This window comes from Molossus molossus, unplaced genomic scaffold, assembly GCF_014108415.1.
Source record: "Molossus molossus isolate mMolMol1 unplaced genomic scaffold, mMolMol1.p scaffold_m16_p_18, whole genome shotgun sequence".
NCBI classification, from domain to species: Eukaryota; Metazoa; Chordata; class Mammalia; order Chiroptera; family Molossidae; genus Molossus; species Molossus molossus.
In genome coordinates, this window is record NW_023425353.1 from 22,796,996 (window position 1) to 22,817,723 (window position 20,728).

At 40.2% G+C, this 20,728-nt stretch overlaps 1 protein-coding gene across 2 annotated transcripts in view; it reads left to right on the forward strand.

Annotated features, from left to right (window-relative positions):
* Positions 1 to 20,728, forward strand: part of GRM7 (glutamate metabotropic receptor 7) — an 842,682-nt gene that overhangs the window by 269,999 nt on the left and 551,955 nt on the right. For both annotated transcript variants that reach the window (XM_036266781.1, XM_036266782.1), the window contains exon 2: positions 13,880 to 14,096. In XM_036266781.1, coding sequence (XP_036122674.1) covers positions 13,880 to 14,096 — 217 coding nt within the window. The remainder of the gene's footprint in view (positions 1 to 13,879; positions 14,097 to 20,728) is intronic.

Genomic DNA, 20,728 nt, shown 5'->3' on the forward strand with positions numbered 1-20,728 from the left:
TGACAGTAATTAACCTATTTTTGAGCAACTATTTTTATTTTTTTGCGTTTTCTATTTTTGCAGCCTAACCAGTTTATAATTGATATTGCTCAAAAATAAAAATGAGACTAATTTTGGAAGGTAACACGCAGAGGAACTGAACACTTAGAACAGTATGGATTTGAGGAGACATCACTGAAGAACCGAGTCAAAAGACGTGATCCTAGTTGTTTCTCAGTGACATCCTGGCAGTGTGACTTTTGGTAAATGACTTCCCTCTCTGAAGTGGAGCTCGGACTGCCTTCGCAAGCATCCCATCCTTGACCATTCGAGGCGCCTCGTCCTTGCAACCTGGTCTCTGAAGGAGAAGATCAGAAAGAGGGAAAAAAATGTCCAAATCCAGCCAAGACTTGCCTCTAGTAGAAATCCATGCATTATGAAGAGGATTAGCAGCTCCATCTCCAAATCTTCCCTGAAGCAACCTTGTTAAAAATACAGCTCGTGGTGCTGCCATTGACATTTTCTCTCCTCCTCAATCTCCACAGGAAGCAGTCAACCAAAAATGCAATTACACGTAAAAAACGATGCAGTCGTGGTAATTGGAAGATGATATGGTGTCAGGGGGTGTGATAGCAGAAGTTGCAGGATGTAGGAAAAGAGTATTAAAAATGGCAAATTCTAGAACAAATCATTATTTTCAACAATGTGCAGTGAAGAGAACCCACCAGGCTCCTTCAGCCTGAAAAATACCTTGGCAATTTTACAGGAGGTATTCTTTTTATGCACAAACTTAACCAAGGAGCCGTCTCCATATTCTAGGTCGCAAAAGCTGCAGCTAAAATAGAGATTGGTAAAAAACAAAAAACAAAACAAAACAAAAAACACTTTCTCTCTAGAAGGGGGGTGTCTGGGCTAATGAAAACCCCAAGTGCAGAAGCCAATACAAACTCAACTGGCTTACAGTCTCCAGTTCTGTTTAATGTAATTTTTGTTTTCTTTATTTTAGAGAGAGAGGAAGGGAGAGAGTTAGAAACATCAATGAGAGAGAACATCGACTGGCCGCCTCCTGCATGCCCCCCCTTCCCACTGGGGATTGGACCCACAACCTGGGCATGTGCTCTGACTAGGAATCAAACCGGCGACCTCTTGGTGCATGGGTCGATGCTCAACCACTGAGCCACACTGACTGGGCTGTCTAATGTAAATTTAAATATTTCACAATTATATCACAATCTATTCATCCTGGATAAATTTCAGTAACAGTTTGAACCTCTGGCTCAGACTTTACCTTTTCAAAAGCTTTATTATTTGCTTTCCCTTTCCTGCTCCATTCCCATCTAGGAAGAAGGGAGAAAGATTGAGAGAGAAAACTAGACGGATGCTCAGTTTTCCTTCTCCACCAATCTGAGTGCTCTGCAGATCCTTAGTGACAAAGTGAGCAATTCCTTACACCCTCTAACAGCAGGGAGTAGCGTGCTTCAGGTACAAGACGAATCCATGAGAACCTTTTGTCAAGGAGACCGTGTTGAGGAATCAGTGGCACTTGATCTAATTGAATTGTTGTCGAGTGATGCTGGTATCAGAGTGAAGGAGCCTCTTCATTTGTCATTACTCAGGAGGTATTGGGGACTTCATCGCTCTTAGGATTTCTGTTTGTGTATTACCTCACTACCCTTCCGAGAGTGTAGTAGTGGATGCTAGAAAGATTGTGTATGTTTTATTATTCTGCAGGAGTAGTTATTATACTAGCAGAAGAAATACAATTACTTTAGAGAGATATTAATGTTATTTTGTCATCTTGCCCTATCCTTTTCTCTGGCTGTGGGATTATGGATGCTGCCCTCAAGCCTCTGTGTTTCTCTACTTCATTCAGCAAAACTCCACATCTTAGTCACTCTGTGCACCAGATTCCACCGTTGTCTACCCCAGGGAAGTCTTTCCTTTGGCTCCTTGCCAGGAGATTGCGGCCCCCTGTCCTCTAGCTTACACCACTCTTGGTCAGATCTCCGAACTTCCGGTTTTATATGGCTGTTGAGATTCTTCTCAGTGACCTCTCAGTAATTTATTGAGAACAGTTTCCCCCCACCAAAGTGGTTTCTGGGGAACAGTAAGTATATAAGACCACAATAAAGACTCTAGAGGAAAGGGGTTATGACCAAATATACAGTATAAAAGCCATATGTGTCTCCCATTCGTTTGTGACAACGCATGGGTGCACTCATGGAGTTATGTAAACATTCTCTAAATAATTCTTAGATGCCTACAATATGCCAAACTCATGCATTCAGGATGGTGACTGCACAGTTGTCGTGGCAGACGGTCACTTGGCTGCCAAATGATCATTTACTTGTCTGTCCTGTTCCAGAATCCACAGTTGTGTTTTTTTGGTTTTTTGTTTGTTTTTTGCATTTATCTTCAGGTAGAGCAGGAGAGAGAAAGGGAGGAAGAGAGAGAGAGAGAAATTTGGATGTGAGAGAGACACATCGACTGGTTGCCACCCACATGACCCCAACTGGGGCAGGGACAAACTGCAACCGAGATACGTGCCCTTAGCTGGAACTAAACTCGGGTCTCTCTGGTCTGTGGGCTGATGCTCTAACCGCTGAGCCAAACCGGCCAGGGCCAGAATTGTTTTTCCTGGCGTCCAGGAATCCATTCAGAGGCTGAATCACAGCCGATCATGGCAGTCTTATTTATTTTTGCCAGTGTTTGAGAAGCAAAGATCATTGACCCAGTTCCAGCCAGGGAAATATGGTGAGGAGTAGAACATTTCAGGGGAAAAAAAAAATCCTTATTGATCAAAGGTCAACTAGGTAAAAGGGAAAGCCTGTGTTTATAAAGCCCCTCCTGCCTCTGCGGGCCTTTCCGTTTTAATGACATCACGTGAGGCGTGATGCACAGAGCACCTAGAACCACCTTGGAGTCTGAGACCAGAGCTAAGAGAACTTCAGAGACACACACCCAGTACCCTGGCATTGTCCAGTCACTAAACCAATCTGGAAACCAGCTATATCCAGATTTATTTGTGATTTTATCTAAGTCATTATTAATTAATATGTTACCTACAGAGCAAAGTATTCTCACTCATGATTCTCAAATACCAATGCACCACCACTGTTTGTATAGGCCTACAATGATGGGGTACATGGTCCGGCCGGTGTGGCTCAGTGGTTGAGCATCGACCCATGCACCAAGAGGTCCCCGGTTCAATTCCTGGTCAGGGCCCAGGCCCAGGTTGTGGGCCTGATCCCCAATGTGAGATATGCAAGAGGCAGCCAGTCGATGTTCTCTCTCATTGATGTTTCTATCTTTCTCTCCCTCTTACTTCCTCTCTCTCTAAAATCAATAAAGGAAAAAAATTAAAACAAAATGATGGGGTACATGGAAGACAATTTAGACCTTGTTGCTTTCCTCAAGGAGTCTGGAGCATACACACATGGTGATACAAGAATGAGGAGAAAGCCGAGTAACCAACAGCAAAGGGTGATGAGTAGCAGGAAGAGGGGGCCCATGCTCAGGTGGAGAGAATCGGGGCAAATTCCCCAAAGAAGTTTGCATATAATCAATCTGAATATTGAAGAAATACCATTAGAATTTCAATAGGCAAAGACATGAATTAGGTATTTCAGACCCACACAAAATATGAGTAAGCCACAGGGAAGTAAAGAAGTTTGTCCTACAGAATTAAGGCTGGTCTGATAAGTTACAGATATATTTTGGAATAACTTGAATGTTTGGTGTGCATATCTATTTATCTATCATCTATCTATCTATCTATCCATCTATCATCTATCTGTGTGTGTGTGTGTGTTTGTGTATGTATTAGATTGTCATATCCTCTGAAGCTGGTTCTTATCAATTATATCTGCAGTTTCTAAATTTTACAGATTTAAATATGTTTTTATTGATTTTTTTTAGAGAGAGAGAGAAACATTTATGTGAGAGAGATACATCAATCAGCTGCCTCCTGCATGCCCCCTACTGGGAATCGAGCCCCAAACCTGGCCAGGTGCCCTGACTGGGAATTGAACCAGGCCTCTCAGTCCATGGAATGATGCTCAAGCCACTGAGCCTCACGGGCCGGAGTAAATTTTACAGATTATTAAAAAAAAAAAAAAAAAAAAAGCTGGTGATACACTACTCATGTAATATTGTATTATCTGAATTAAATGATAGAGAATTATTTATGGTGCAGAAATCTTATGAATCATCGCTTTTGTTTTAACAGTCACTAACTGCTTGTTTAGTTGAAATGTGAGCCATATAAAAGCTACAGTAAACAGCCTTGCTTCCCCTCCTCTTGATAAGGGCGAAGAAGTAAATAAAGATTTTTTTTTTGCCAAGTAAGCCTCTTTCAGGGAATCAAAGGATCAGGGCAGATTTAGCCTTACCATTGGAACATCTCCATCGGCAGCTCCTCCGATGAGACGGAGGTGCTTCAGCCCCACCAGACCCCGAGAGCGGCTTCGGGATCATCAAGCGAAGCTTGCATCGCGTTCAGTAGCATTTCTGCTAAGTGCCCGGCATTCGCCTCCAGCTTCTGCAGACGGGAGTTCACAGAGCACAGCGCAGGGTTTACTGCCATGTTCAGTGAACCAGAACTCTCCGTTTTCAACCGTCCCAAATAATCAAGACTTTTTGCACCTTAAAAAGGTGGCAACCATTCTCAGAGAGAAAATAAGTTTGGATTTAATTTCATTTTCTCCCGGAAAAAGCCTTCCTTCACGTTGAGAAGCTCCTGGCTGTGTCCAGGTGAAGAACTGAGCGCTCTGGCCGCATTGGCACTGGGCAGTCTATGGAGACACCAGGTGCCTGGGAGGCGCACGGAGCTTTGATCATTGGGAAAGACTGGCAAGTGGACAGGAAAACATGGAAAGTATAGTGCACGAGACATTAAGAACACTTCCTGTTTTCATTGTCACATGGTGAGCACGGTGTTAGGACTGCGATTGTCCTTTTGCACAGATACCTCTTGCCCAGTGATTCTCAACCATGGCAGTTTGGCACCCCTGCCCCCATGGATGTTTTGCACTGTTGGCAGCTGTTTGGATTGTGACGGCTGCAGGATGTGCTGCTGGCAGCTAGTGACAGAAGTTAGGGATGCTGCTGACCTTCCTCCGCTGCACAGGATGGTCCTCTCCCAGCACATCGATGTCAGTGGCACCAAGGTCGAGAGACACTGCTGTGAAGAGATTTCACCTTTTTATTGCTAGTGGAATACTTCAGAAGTCAGTCCTTAGTGTTTGGTAGAGGAAACCTTAAAGCACGACACTCTGGCCCTGGGGCCTGAGAGAGATCTAGGATCATATTTAACAGATATGAGAAATATTTAAAGAAATAATTGCCCAGCCGGTGTGGCTCAGTGGTTGAGCAGTGACCCATGCACCAAGAGGTCGCCAGTTCAATTCCCAGTTAGGGCATCTGCCCAGGTTGTGGGCCTGATCCCCAGTAGGGGGCATGTAGGAGGCAGCCAGTTGGTGTTCTCACTCATCAATGCTTCTCTCTCTCTCTCTCTCTCTCTCTCTCTCTCTCACACACACACACACACACACACATCATAAAGAAAAAGTATTAAAAAAGAAGTACTTACTTTGATTACTTTTTTTACTCGATATATTGTGTTTTACAGGGATACTGGCCAGAGATAATTCATAGACATGTAGGATTAGGAAGGACCCTGAAAGGTCATAAAAATAATTATTCTTTTTTTTTTTTCATCTTTCCATTCCTTTAGAAAAGCAGATGCTAACGGTTCCTGTGGTCTCTATTGGGAGGGCAAGGTCTCTATTGCGCTTTGGCGTTGAAGCTGTGTTGATACGAATGGAGGTTTCTCCAATCTGCGGAGGCCTCGGAGTGCCTATACTACACACACAGATAGAAAGGCAGTACTTGCTGGTATTCCGGCATGAGTCATTTTAAGTTGAGTGAAACTCCAGATTTCAAACTAACTGAAAAGCATTACTCAGTACTTTGCAATAAATACTACCAAAAATTACAGTTCAGGTCCAGCCATCCTAATGTGAGCAGACGTGTTATCTAGGAAATAGCTTAGTACAAATCGAAGAGAATGGTGTTTCCAAGAATGAGCTGAAAGGGTTATTCAACCATTTTCCCTTTTGAGGGATCCATATCAATAAAGCTGAGTAAGAAGTAAGAGTGAAATCACTGCTAACTGTGAACTTAATAAGGTCCCACTGGGAGTTCATTAATATCTCAACAGGTACACTGAAGCATTACCTTAATTGCACATGATACTTCCCTAAACTGCCTTTCACAAGTTTCATGGAAACTGCCCCCTGGAAGAAGCTTCGGTACTTTTGGCATCTCCTTTCCTAGCTGTGCAAATCCCCAGGGACGTGGGCCCGGAACCCTCCTTCACCTCTCCAGAAATAAGAAGTTCCCAGGTGACTGACCTTGTCATCAGTACCGCCCTTGTAATAGTAAGAGGAGGAAATTCAAAATGCTTGAAACCAGTTTCAGAGCTTTCACTTATTCTAAATATTTAAAAAGTTATTTTGATGAAAATCAAGTTTGTGAGGAGTAGTGGGGACAATTAGGATTTTTAAAATATCTGTATTAATATAATCGAATCCACTTCTGGCCTTGAGTCTTCAGTTATTTTGACACAAAGAAGATGACAAAAGGGGTGTGTTTCCAAGCTCATGAGATCCTTGAGCCTCGTGTTTCACGGTAGTGATTATAAGACAACATTAAATTTAGAAGTGTTCAAATCTTGTCAACACTTGGAAAGTGAAAATGCATCACGTACTCATTTGATTTTATATGTATTAGAAATAACATATTATTTTCTCTAGATTCACTTTGTCTCTTTTTTTTTCTTTTCCTATTTTGATTTGGCAATAGAATGTAAACATAAAGTAAAGGCATTTAACTGGAACCAGGAACACTAGTTTTGTCTAGCATCTTATAGCCAAGCCAGGTTGCACAGGGAGTAAAGCTAAGGAGACAGCAGGGCAGACTCACCCTGTGTAAAATGATAAATCCAAGTGGGTCTTTAGTTAGACTGAGCTCCGGGCACTGTGGTTTAAGTTGCCTGGAGTTGTCAGGTCTCAGGTATGAGAGAAACAACAGAGTGAGAAGTCTAAATGATTCCCTAGGTCCCTTTACCTTTGAAGTCTCATCCACTGTTGACTTGCCCTACGTTTCAGGGATGAGGAAGGAAATCCCTGGGAAAAGTATGACGAGGTAGAGAAAGGATGAGAGAAAGTGTTTGCTACCCTGCCTAAAGCTGCCTGCCACAGGCCTGCCCAGGGCAGGGGTAACTTCCAAGTGCCGTGGAAGCCACACCAATGACATGGATAAGGGATTCTGTTCTCTCAGGATTACTCCATTCACTCACGGAGTTCATGTCTTCATTCAACAAATACTGATCAGGTTCCCACTCTGTCCTGGGTACAGAGCCATCCAGTGGTGATACAATGGTGAACAAGGTCCTTGCCCTCCCTGGGGGTAAGTATTCTCCCAGAAAGGAAACAACAATGCCTAGATAATTTTAGTTACTTGTTTAATGACAGTTGTGACACTTGTTACCAAAGAAAACTACAGTGTTCCAGAAGAATGTATCAACTGACTTGTGTATAAACTTATGCTTTCCAGGGCAAATGGAGAGGTTAGGAGCGAGCCTTGAGCTCCTCCTAGTGACTGGTGTGTACCACTAATTAGATATGATTTTACTTGGCATTATTTTTTAGTCCACCTAACGAATTCAGTCACCGCAACCACCTGTGTTGGGATGTGAAGATTGGTGACTTGAAAGTTTCTACAAGATAGAGAGCATATAAGTTATTTAAGTGTCCATTTTAATTATTCTTGAAATTGGTTTCCCCCTAATTTTCCTTCTCTTAGATTTACAGGAATTCTTAGGGCCTGAAGTATGCATTAATGTTTGAAAGTTTAATTAGAAACTGAATCAGGCTCCCCACTATTTTAAGAGTAAGAGACAGGACTGGGAAATGTGGCGGCTGATGACGTGAAGAGTGATGGCTTTGCTGTCTTTGTTCCATTTGTTTGTCGATGTCTGAAAAGAGTCAGGAAAGTTCACTGCTATATACAATTTATCGTATCTTAAAAATGTTAAATGATGATTGAGATGTGAGAACTACTATGTTTCCAAAACGATTTCTTGGAACTGATTTCCCATCCTGATGTCGGGATCACCTGATTCATGTCTTAGGAGAAATTTTCTGGAGAAACTGAGCTTTCCTTTGCACAGGGCAATTGTTGGAGGAGGATTCTTCTTCAACTCTTTAAAGACACTCAGTACAATAAGTTCTAATTAAGATTGTATTTTGGCAAAACAAATTTTTACTAATAATCTTAGTTCTTCATTTGACAGTACATTTTTAAGGTAAGAAATTAGAATAATAGGTTTTGAATGAGTATTGTAGGGAAATAGGAAAAAGGCAAACTATTTCTATCACTATCATTCTTGTTTTCCTGGAAATTGTAGCTAATGTAGTTAGAAAAAAAAAACTAAATTAATTCTTATAATGTGGCTTACTTAACTAGAAATCCCAAGAAAATAAACTGAAAGCTATTAGAACTAATGTGAATTTTAACAAGGGTATAAGTCATAAACTAAATATACAAAATTAATAGATTCCTATATACTAGCAACAAATAGAAACTAAAATAAAAATTTGATATCATTCATAATGTAATAAAAATAATAATTATCTAGAAATAAAGTTACCTACATGGAGACAATGATAAAAATTTACTGAGAAAAGAATGAATAATGGAATGGATGAAAATAAAATATTGTAAATATATCAATTCTTTCCAAATTAATTTATAAATATAAATGTAATATAGTTCTTTTCATAATCTTAATGGAACTTTATTGTGCTAAATTGAAAAATGTGTGCTAAAGTTCAGCTGAAAAATTTAACATGTGATTACCCATGGTTCTTTTTAAAAGAACAGTTATGAAGAGAGAATATGTTCCAATTAATATAGCCCTAAAGACTCTAAGTTCATAAATAAAAAAAAAGATAAAATACTGGCCCAAGACATGGATGACAGAAAAGTAGAATAGTGGAGAATACACCCCAAAGACTCAAGGGTAAAAGATTTTAGTATGTCTCTGACTTTTCCTATCAGTAAATAATATGTATTTAATATATGGTTCTGGGGTAAGGACTTAATCGTATAAAAGAAGAACATATAGTACAATCTCAAGTAATTTTCATGTAGAGACATTTTTAGATGTAAACCTGAAATATTTCTGTCACTCTGGTGAAAAAGAACCTTCACCATTAGTCTAAGAAAATATTCATTTACGACTACAAGGTCTTGAATCAACTGTCAGAATACTTTTTTAGCTTATAGTGCTATGAAAACTTGAAAAATGTTTCAACATTTAACAGTGAAGGTTAGGTTTATTGTAGGCTTAGCTTAGTAGAATAAGTATGCAACCAGGAAGAGAGAGAAAGAGAAATGAAGTGAGTAGGAGGGAAGAAGAGATTAAGACTCATGTTTTTATAATTTGTAATATGTATGTGTGTACCCACATGCCCACAAGAAGGACAGAGAGATATAGCAAATTTTAACAGGGATGAAGGCATAAAATATATTTTCTTGTTTTGTTTCTCTCTTTTTAAAAATAAATAATATATTATTATTTTTCTAAAAAAAAAGAACAAACTCACTCTAAACAAATATGATGAGTTATAGATGTTTAAAATTCTATTTGATACTCATCATAACACCATTTTCGTGTAATAGGAAAATTTTAATGAAGTAAGTAAAGAATAATAAAATAAGATGAAAATTTAGTCTTATAAAGATTAAAGCTGTTTTTTTTTTTTTTTTTTTTTAATTGGAGAAAGGAAGACTCAAAGAGAGATGGAACATGTATTTTTCTATAGCTGAACTGTTGTTATACTACATTATCTTCACCAGAAGACCAGTTCCTCATTTCCATAGGAGACGAGCAAGAAGGGAGGGTTTCAGTAGCAGAAACAGCAAGTACAGCTAGAGATCAAGGAGAGTGCGGAAGTTAATCACTAAAGATGACTAATTGTCATTTGGTCAGTTGTAGGTAACAGTTATAACACATACTTCAAAACAATTACTCTGTAGGCTTAGACATTAGTTTGAAAACAAGTAACTAATTATGCAGCATAATAGCTAAATAAGTACACAGCAATATGTTTCATAGGTTACATTCATTCTTCCAGTTCTTCATCTCTGTTGCTAGGAGGGATATTCTTTTCTTTTTTTTTCTTTTCAGTTTTTATCAGTTAATTTATTTATATAACAGATGTTTCTTCTTTTTCCCACCAGACAACCTCCTCCCTACCCCCCACCTCCAAGCATTGTTGTCTATGTCCATTGGTGAACCATGCATGCCTGTAAGTTCTTTGCTTTATCTCCACCCTCCCCCTCGCCCCCTCCTTTGAAGTTTGTCAGTCTGAACCGTACTCCTTTCTATATCTCTGGGTCTATTTTGTTCATCAGCTTTTTCTGTTCATTTTATTCCACAAATAAGTGAGATCATGTGGTATTTGTCTTTCTCTGATTGGCTTATTTCTCTTAGGAGAATACTCTCGAGGTCTGGAGGGATATTCTTACAACTGCTATGTGCATTTTTATGTCAGAAGTGAAATCCATTTGGTCTTTCTTTACTCTAGCATCATTTATACACAGTGTAGAAATAAGTGTTGTTGGATGTAGGCTGAGTATATGATCCTAAAGGGACATGAGTCTCAAGCCAGGCGACATTTCTCGTTAATAATGGAAGGGGCAGACCACAGATAGCTGCCATTTTCCAAGGCGGCAGTGAAGAAAGGAATCTGCTTCCCTAGGATTTTTGTTACAGAAATTTGGGGCACACTGTCGAAAATGACCTTGCACTGGGGTGCTTCACAATTCTGATATTTTGCAGCAGCAACATTAGTGCAAATCCAAGTTGAGGGCGGGGTGCATCTTTATTAGCACTCCTTCAAGGGTAGGAAGGGATTTTGGCAGGGAAGACAGCTGTGCAATTGTATGAAGCTTTTCCATTTCCACAGGTTGAAATGGATGTAAATGTGTTGACATGCTTGGCTTCCTTCCTTTTTATTTCTTGTAAGAAAAGGTCTCTCTCTGTCTCTCTCCCCCGACTCTGCCTCCCTCCCTCCATCCTTTTTTTTATTTTTCGGCTCAATGCCTTTATTCAGTTGCTATTTTCTTTACCTAAAATTTATAACCTCAGAACTAGAAATGAAACATAGGGAACTCATTCTATGAATATATTTGTATAAGCTTTAATAAGGCATTTAAATAAAATGTTTGAACAACAGCTAGGAGTGACCTGTAAAATAACTTTTTAGTGTGTCAGTAGTCAGTGCTGTGGACAGAAATTGGCCTGGACTCCAATAATCTTTGGTCCTTCCTTGTTTTATGCTTATTATTAAAATGTTTTGGCAACAATTTATCAAAGCATCATAGTCCAGAATTCAGAAATTTGCTTTGGGCAGTTTCGGGTTTGAGTACTGTTCTCTAATCTACAACATTATGATCCAAGACAACATCATTTTCTACTGTCAAGTCTCATTTCCTCATTTGTAAAATGAGTTAATAAGAGTAGAGTAGAGCCCAGCCAGTGTGACTCGGGGTTGAGTGTTGACCCGTGCACCAACAGGTCACCAGGTTGATTCCTGGTCAGGACACATGCCCAGGTTGTGGGCCAGATCCCCAGTGAGGGGGCATGCAGGAGGCTACTAATCCATGTTCTCTCTCATTAATGTTTCTGTCTCTCTCTCTCTCCCTTCCTCCCTCTCTAAAATCAGTAAAGATAAAATATTTTTTTTTTAAAAAAGAGTAGAGTATAAACAGTCTAGTATAATAAAGAATATTTACTCTTGGTTAGGTAAGGTAATATCTAGAAAACTTTAGAACATGATTGGCACATAATAAAGACTTGGATAAAATATTATTTCTAAAGCAATAACAATAGAATATATAAACATATATTATAAGAATATTGAGGGGAGTGTTTGTGATAACATGTCACAGAGAATTTGGGAAGTCAATTGTGGGGAATGGGTGAACTTAGTAAGGAAATCCATCCTGTTCTGTATTTTGGTTATCATTACCCCCATGTATTAAGTACTCACCCTGCCACAGGCATCATGCTAAGCAATGCACATTCATATTCTCACCCCTCAAAACAATCTTATGCCAATGATGCCACTAACTCATTGAGGCAAAATAATGTTACCAAAGTAAACACTAGGGAACAAAAACATCAAGCTTTGACTCCATGTCTTGATAATAGCAAATGCCATTTCAGTTCCCCTCCACCCTACTACCTCTCTAACTGAGGAGTTACTCAGGTCAAGACCCATCAGGTGACTGAGCTTTTTCCACTCTGGTTTTCCACTTTGAGTCAGGGACAAGGAGCCTCCCCCTGTTGGTCATAGCGCAGAACTGCATCAGGGATGGGCTGCAAGGACTTGACTGAAATGCTGACCAGGTTGGTGGAGAAATGAGCTTGCAGAAGGGGTAACTAGCCTTAAACAATGGCAAATGGGTAAACTTCAGTCATACTGCACTGGAAGGAGAAAAATGGGTTAATATTGAGCAGAATTTTCAGGACTGAAAGACTCACTGTGAATGTTGCTTTGACTTCTTTGGGGCAAAGAGTTGGACTGTTGGGCTTTGTCTGAGTAAAGATCAAAACTGACTTTTTGATACCACAGAAACCCTTATGATAAAGCAGGGGTAAGTCCTGGGAGAGTCGCAAGCAGAATTGTGTAAGAGTTGGCCATTGTTGCAGGTAGATTAATTGTACCTATTATAGTCTACGGCATGCTTGTGTTTAGAGAAAGAACGAGGGGGCAGTGTATTGTAAAAGTTAGGCCCTCAGCCAGAGTGCTCATCTATGGCTAGTTTAGGGCTTCTGCTAGGGTATTTGGGATCCCAGGCAAAAAAGAAGAAGAAAAAAATTTCAGGGCCATTTTCTTTATACATAATTTGATTTTGCTAAAACCAGCATGTCAGGATTACTCAAATTGTCTAATCTCACATAATTCTAAGAAATAAATATTACGCCAGCCAAAGGGAGTAAATGCTCGTTAGTCTGCCCCTTGAAACTGGGGTTCTGCTATTGCACTCTAAGGTAATTCTCACAGGCACAAATTCTAGAACTCCTCAGAACATCTGGTTAATCTCATGTGTCAGAGAGTCCTCTAAAGGGAGAGAAAATGGGAATCAGTGACCCACATGGCTCCTTCAGACAGGACTGCCAGCCCTTTTCCAGCTCCCAAAGGGGAACTTAGAACACTTTAAGTTTCTCTAATGGGCTGGGACCACTGAGATGAAGGCCTTGGGGCAGGAACCCCCCTTGCCTGGGAATTACTGGGCTATTTCATAATGTTCTTGTGGAAAATAAATTTAAAAATGCGTGTAGCTTGCTTAGATATCTCCTCATAGGTGATCAACATTCAGTCAAGGTTAGATGGCCAATGACATTCACCAATATTCATTAGCTGTGTCAATTAAACCAATATCTATACATGCTCCAGTGTGTTGTATCTTTGTTTGTTTGTTTCTGTTAGTTTATAAGAAGTAAAGTATGATTCAAAATGGTAGCCAGAATAATTATAAATTATCTTCTCCTAACTGCGATACCCCATGTGATTCCAATGCAACCCTCATTCCTTCTTCCCAAGAGGAGAGAACAAAAGGCCAAGGCACAAAAGTAGATGCTTTGTGCTTTTAAGGAGTTGTTCGTTGCAGTTTTTGTAGGTGGTCTACAGTTAATATAGTGTTGGCAACACACACACATCCTCTTGGAACTCAAGTTCTGTATTTGAAGTAAATTGTTGTCAGTATAATGAGCCTCTCACATCCCGGTGGTTTGCTCTCATGTGGTGCTTTCTTTTCTTTTCAGATCCCCCAGATTAGTTATGCATCAACGGCACCCGAGTTAAGTGACGACCGGCGCTATGACTTCTTCTCCCGTGTGGTCCCACCTGATTCCTTCCAAGCGCAGGCCATGGTAGACATTGTGAAGGCCCTAGGCTGGAATTATGTGTCTACTCTTGCATCTGAAGGAAATTATGGAGAGAAAGGTGTGGAATCCTTCACGCAAATTTCCAAAGAGACAGGTAGGAAGAGATTGCAATGATCAAGATGACCCTCTTCAAATGTCTGTGACTTATAGGGTTCTTTTCAGACTTTATTAAACAAACACTGTAGATAATCACCATGTACCTACTCTCACATCTCCCACGGTCTGTGAAGTAGATCTATAAAGTCTGTGAATAGCACTTCGTTGTTTTTGAAGAGAATATTTTCAAAAGTGTGAAACTAAAGTCCCTTAAAGTATTAGTGGAAGAAATGCAGAGAAGAAAATAACGTTCCAAAATCGATATCTTCTGTGTAATGGATAATAGAGTGGATTAGTGCATATATTAGGGAACCTGAGAAAATGTTTCTAAATCAGCCTCCCTGTGTACCCTCTCTTTCTCTGCTCCTCTTCAGTATTGGGAGACTTGTTTAGAACTATGAGAACCCATTTATAGTGGCACTTTGCTTTGGTGATGAAGAACAGCAATGGCTCTGGCTGACTTGCCCAAAACAAAATCAAATCTGTTATTTAGGCAGTAGAATGTATTTAGACAAACCATCTTTGAAACATTAGATTATTTTGAGACGGTTCTATTTAGCGCTTGGAGAAGATTCTTTTATGTTTGCTTATTTAGCTCAAATTGGAAGTAATGGGTTCAAATGTTTGGCCATCAGTCTTCCATGAGGAGATTTTGAAAAAGGAGACAAAATCTTCACACGTAGGAATCCTGACAATAAACATTCGGGTTTCCTCGCTTGGAAATATTGGATGTAGTAAAAATATATTATAAAATGTGTGGTCGATATTCCTCTAAAGTTCTTTTGCTAAAGTCAAGTCATTAGTTTTGTTTGTAAGAGTTTTATTTATTGCAAATTGTCATTGATCAGAATAGTTAACGTACAGTAAAGACAAGCAAGGCAATAGAAACAGAGGTCCTTGGAATGAGGAAGTGAGGTCATAAGTCCCGATGCAGGGCTGTGGTGTTGGACTGCAGGTATGCTCATGCATGTAATGGTTCAGGAGGTAGATAGCATATTTGCTCATGGCTACTGAAAGAAGGGGGTCAGGACTTGTTTGAAGGTCCCATGATCTTCACTCAGGGCCTTATCCTTAGCTCCGATTTCAAAAATTCACTGGAGAGCTGGGTCATTCTTACGTTCTTCCTTCTGACTGAAATATTCTCACTCGTAATGCCTTTGACTAGGTGGGCCCTAATTACAAGCAGGTCTCATCCTGAAAGTCATGTCTAGGTTCCATGGGCATGGCCTTGTGTTTCCAGTGTCTTCTCCCATAGATCTTGGCCCATGGTAGTCGCACACGCTCTTCTTGTTTTGTTTTGTCTTGTCTGCTAGACCCTACAGGAGACCTTGTCTGTCCCATTTACTGCTGTTGTTCCAACTGCTATGTCTCTAAGGGAAATGCTTTTAGGGTAATTCAGTTAGAAACTTTCTGAATGGAAAAGAAATCTTAACTCTGGCCTAGGGTGATGCTGAGATTTGTACGACTCATTAACAATTGCCTTCCTGAAGCACGAAAGAGATGCTGAATCATTTTTGATAACGGATTCTTTTACTCGTTCTTGTTTCCTTGAATCCTGCTTTGACCAAAATGAGGCTCAAGGTAAACTTAGGAATATGAATGTGAATATGAACATGAAAGCCAATAGCTAAGACATGACAAAGAGAAAATAACAGTTTAGAGCTCAGAGGTGAAGTTCAGACACCTTCTGGCTCTGTGGCTGTGGATGGGCTCTCCAATCCAATGCTGAACTTTGTCCTGGACAAAGCAAAGAGCACTGCCCATTTTGCTGTAAAATTGACAGTGTTCATAAGATCAAAATTATGTTAATGCATTATACAGTAAATCACAGAATCAAGACAAATATTTGCTCTTTCTTTTATGAAAAACTGATAAAGACCTATCTATAGACAGGTTCATCGTGAGTTTTATATGGTTGTTTTTCCTAGTGTCACTTGGTGAAAACTTAAGATGTCAAATCAGGGTGTGCACAATAATGACTCTGCAGAAAAGGACACAGTCCTTGTAACATGGTCTGAACTCCCCAGCTCATATATGATCTGTCAGTGAAATGATGCAGCTCAAAAATAAAGGTTGTGCCCTGGCTGGTTTGGGTCAGTGGTAGAGCATCGGCCTATGGACCAAAGGGTCATGGGTTCATTTCCCAGTCAAGGACACATACCTGGGTTGCAGGTTCAATCGCTGGCCCCATTCAGGCCATGAGGGAGGCAACCGATCGATGTGTCTCTCTCACATCAAAGTTTCTCTCTCTCTCTCTCCCCTCCCCTCCCTCCCTTCCACTCTCTCTGAAAATCAATGAGAAAAAATATCCTCTGGTAAGGATTAAAAAAATGAATACAATAAATAAATAAATAAAGGTTGTGTCCTCGGCAGCCATTTTGGAGATGAGCCCGTAGTCTGAGAACCTTTCCCCTTGAGGATGAGAGTGGCCATGGCCAGCTGCAGGGATTCAGGCGAGCACGAGGGGTCAGATCAGTTGCTCTTCTCCTATGAGTATTATGATACTTGGCATGTATTTATAATAAGTGTATTGAAGCCGTATCATATGTGCAATCCATTTAAATGAATTCACCCTGTGCCCTGCCTTTCCCCAAGAAGAAATGCAGAGAAGGGAAAACTGTAATTTAAATGGTGTGTGGTAAGTTACTCAGTGTGCGGTGTGTTACTTAGAGAAAATATGAGGTGGGAAACATGATCTGTTGTTTCTTGAGTCAGTTTCACTTCTGTGGGCCTCTCATAATGTGAGCATCTTGCTACCCCAAAGGTGATTCCAGTATGTAGAGATCCATATTTATATTCCATGACTTCTAAGAAGACCCAACTACTGCCCTGGCCAGGTGGCTCAGTTGGTTGGAGCATTGTCCCATACACCAAAATGTTGCAGGTTCAATTCTCGGTCAGGGCACATACCTTGGTTGCAGGTTCGATCCCCAGTTGGGGCATGTATGAGAGACAACCGATCAAAGTTTCTCTCTCACATTGCTGGCCCCCCTTACTCTCTCTCTAAAGTCAATAAACATATCCTTGGCTGAGGATTAAAAAAAAAAGATCCAACTACTTCCTCTGATATTCAGTCAAAGCAACAGCAATGTAATCTAATTCAGAATAAAAAAAAATTCATTGGACTTTCTGGGAAGTATACATGCTTAGAATTTCTAAGGATAATTTTATTTACTTATTTTTTATTCCTCACCAGAGGATATTTTTCTATTTATCTTCAGATAAAGTGGGAAGGAGGGAGGGAAGGAGAAAGAGAGAAAGAGAGAAAGAAACATCGATGTGAAAGAGACACATCGACTGGCTGCCTCCCACATGACCCTGACCAGGGCCAGGGACAAACTGCAACTGAAGTACATGCCCTTGACCAGAATCGAACCCAAGACTCTTTGGTTCACAGGCCGAAGCTCTAACCACGGAACTAAACAGACCAGGGCTCAAGGATAATTTTAAATGTTCAGTTTCCTCCTTCACCTGCTGACTGTAGAACCTGACCCCCAAGAAGGACACTGTCCCATGTGTACGTGTAGGACAGGCAGCGTCAGAGACAAGCAACCACTCTGGCTCTCCTTCTCACATTCCGGTACGACAATTCAAGACAATGAGGCCAGAGACAAGAAGGCATCCTTCAACAGGGGCCATCTCATTTGTTTGGAACAAGGATGCTTCCATACAGTTTCTTCAAACTGCCAAAGAAGACCTCAGCAAGTCTTCTCTTGTAATGCCATGGAAGACGTCAATATGCGTGAAGAGAGAAACAAGGACTATGGTGTCCGAAAGATCTGATTTGAATGATGGGCTCCATCACATCTGTGATGTAAAACTTTTGACTGGTGATGTAACTTTTCTTTTTTATTTAATTTTATTCTCACCTGAGGGCACTTTTGCATTTATCTTCAGATAGAGCAGGAGGGAGAGATGGAGGAAGAGAGAGAAACATTGATGTGAGAGAGACACATCAACTGGCTGCCACCCACAAGACCCAACCAGGGCCGGGGACAAACTGCAGCCGAGGTATATGCCCTTAGTGGGAACTGAACTCGGGATTCTCTGGTCCATGGGCTGACGCTCTAATCACTGAGTCAAACTGGCCAGGGCTGTGATGTAACTTTTCAAGCCTCAGGTTTCTCATGTAGAGAATGAGAATAACATGCCTTCTTCAGTGGGTTAGTGAAACAGATAAGATCCTGTGCAGAGAAGCACTCAACCCCCAGTACTAACTGACTGTTAGTGCTTCACGCCAGTGCCCTATTGATCAGTAGGGCTAGTGTTTGGGTTTGAAGATCTTGAGAATAATTTGAGTGGTAAATAGCATTAGTTTTTAGTTATAACTACAGTTATAACTGAGTTATTCTTACTCATATGCTTTCATCATATAAGAAGCATAAGAGAAGAAAGTGAACTACTGACATTGTTCTATGTATGAGGGGTGTGTGTGAGAGAGACAGAGAGAGAGACAGAGACAGAGACAGAGACAGAGACAGAGACAGAGAGAGCGCATAAGCTTCATGATGGTGTTTCCAAGTACTGTTGGGAGGGTTGAAGGAGTTACTTCCATTCTTTTTGAACAGCTTGAATTTGAAGACTGTGATTCTTCTCCTTTGTACATCTCTGAAATACTAAATTAGTTAAAAATACTTTAGTTCCAAATTTGACTTTAGGCTTAAGTTCTGAAGTAATGGCTGCGGGTGTAACCAGGGCCTGGATTATCCCCCCGTGCACTTAGCTGCAGAAGGTGAGGCGAGTTCTCCTCCACCTCAGTCTGCCAGGCAAATCAAGGTAGCGAGGTCAGAGAGAAGCCGCGTCCTTCCACGGGGCTACCTAATTGTTAGGAACATGGGGGCCTGTGTGCAATTTCCCTGACTCTCAAAGGAAGTATCAGGAATTCTTCGCTCCTGTAAAGTCATGGGAGACTTAAATCTCTATGAAAGCTGCTCCTTGTTGAACTTTCAGAGAAGCCTGTGACATGATTTTCTCAGATGATGAGATTGCTTTGTAGAACAGTTACATTTGCATAAATGGCCCTGTTTATTTGAATGGACGCACATGCAGTCATACCCAAAGCAATTTGTTGCTTGATATTGCAGAGAATGAGAGAATATTCATTCCCAACGTGCTTTATATTCAGGTCAACATAATAACCTAAATGGTCTAAATTAGACATAAAAACTCCTCTCTCTGAGTGAGGGTCAAAGCAAATGCTTATGAGAGCATATGGTGTTAATGTATTCCAGATTATTTTTAACCAAATTTGTTCAAGGATTATAATAGTAAGGAAATTACATACGACTCTTACAGTTTGCCAGACAATTTTCAGAAGAAACCCTTGAATATTGCATCACAAATAGTAACGATTTGTTACTTCCACGGTATCGTGACACATGTCACCTTTTCAAAGCCTGCAAGAACATTTAAATGATCCTTTTGGTATTTCATGCCAAGCGCTTAATAGACTTCTTTCAGTTGGTCTTAAAAAGTAATTTTTATTATAATTCAAACTTTAGACTTTCTTTTTATTTTAGCACTTTATCTTGACCTAGAATACCCTTTCCTCAGGTGAAGGCTTAATTGACTACTGGTAACTATTTTTCAGTCTCAGTTTTCTTAGACCTCAGGAACTAGTTGTATTTGCTCATTACAGGATTCTGTTCTCTTTAAAAAATTCTTTGCTTCTGTGTCCTTCACAGATGCAATGTTCCCTTTCATTGCACTACATGTCCATCTCCTTCGCCTTGCTGTAACCTCTATGAAGTCAAGGCCTTTGCCTTGTGATTCTGTCAAGGAGCCTAATTTTTGGCATATAAAAGGCATTCGATAAATATTTGTTAAGGGAAGGAGAGAAGGAAGAATTGTACTTTTCCCTTCACCTTTTAGGAAAAAAGCATGTAGAGGAAGTACTTATATATGATCCCCCGCTCTTTATGATTTTGGAGAGAGAGGGAGAGAGAGATAGAAACATCGATGAGAGAGAACATTGATTGGCTGCCTCCTGCATGCCCCCAACTGGGGATTGGGCCCACAACCTGGGCATGTGCCCTGACCAGGAATTGAACTGGTGACCTCTTGGTGCATGGGTCAATGCTCAACTGCTGAGCCACATTGGTCGGACCTTATATGATTTTTATGATATGTTATTTTGTGACTTGTGGGTCAAAAAAAAAATATATCCTATATCTGTTTATTATAGTTACTCTCACTCTGAGTCCATTCCTTCCTTTCCTCTTCTTATGCCCACACAAAACTTAACGCAATATGATGCAACAAGATTGTAATTCCCAACACTTCCATCTGTGTTGAATTTGAGATTTTCTTTCTTTATTTTTTGTCTCTGTCTATGGCATGATGAATATAGAAAACTATGAGACATTTTAATATCTAGTTGGAGTGTTTCTTGAATGACATGTTCAGTGGTCCCAGTTTATACAGATGTATTAAACATTCAAGGACTTAATTTCAAAATACAAAATCACAAGAATTCTCATGTCATTGATCTTTAATTGTGCTTAACACTAAATGCTAAGTTCCTCATGAAAAGGCATTATATTTTATTTCATTTGTTTGACCCTCAGTGATTAGCACAAATGTATGTGCTAAGGGTGTCCCCCCAAAAATGTATGTACACTTTAACAGCTG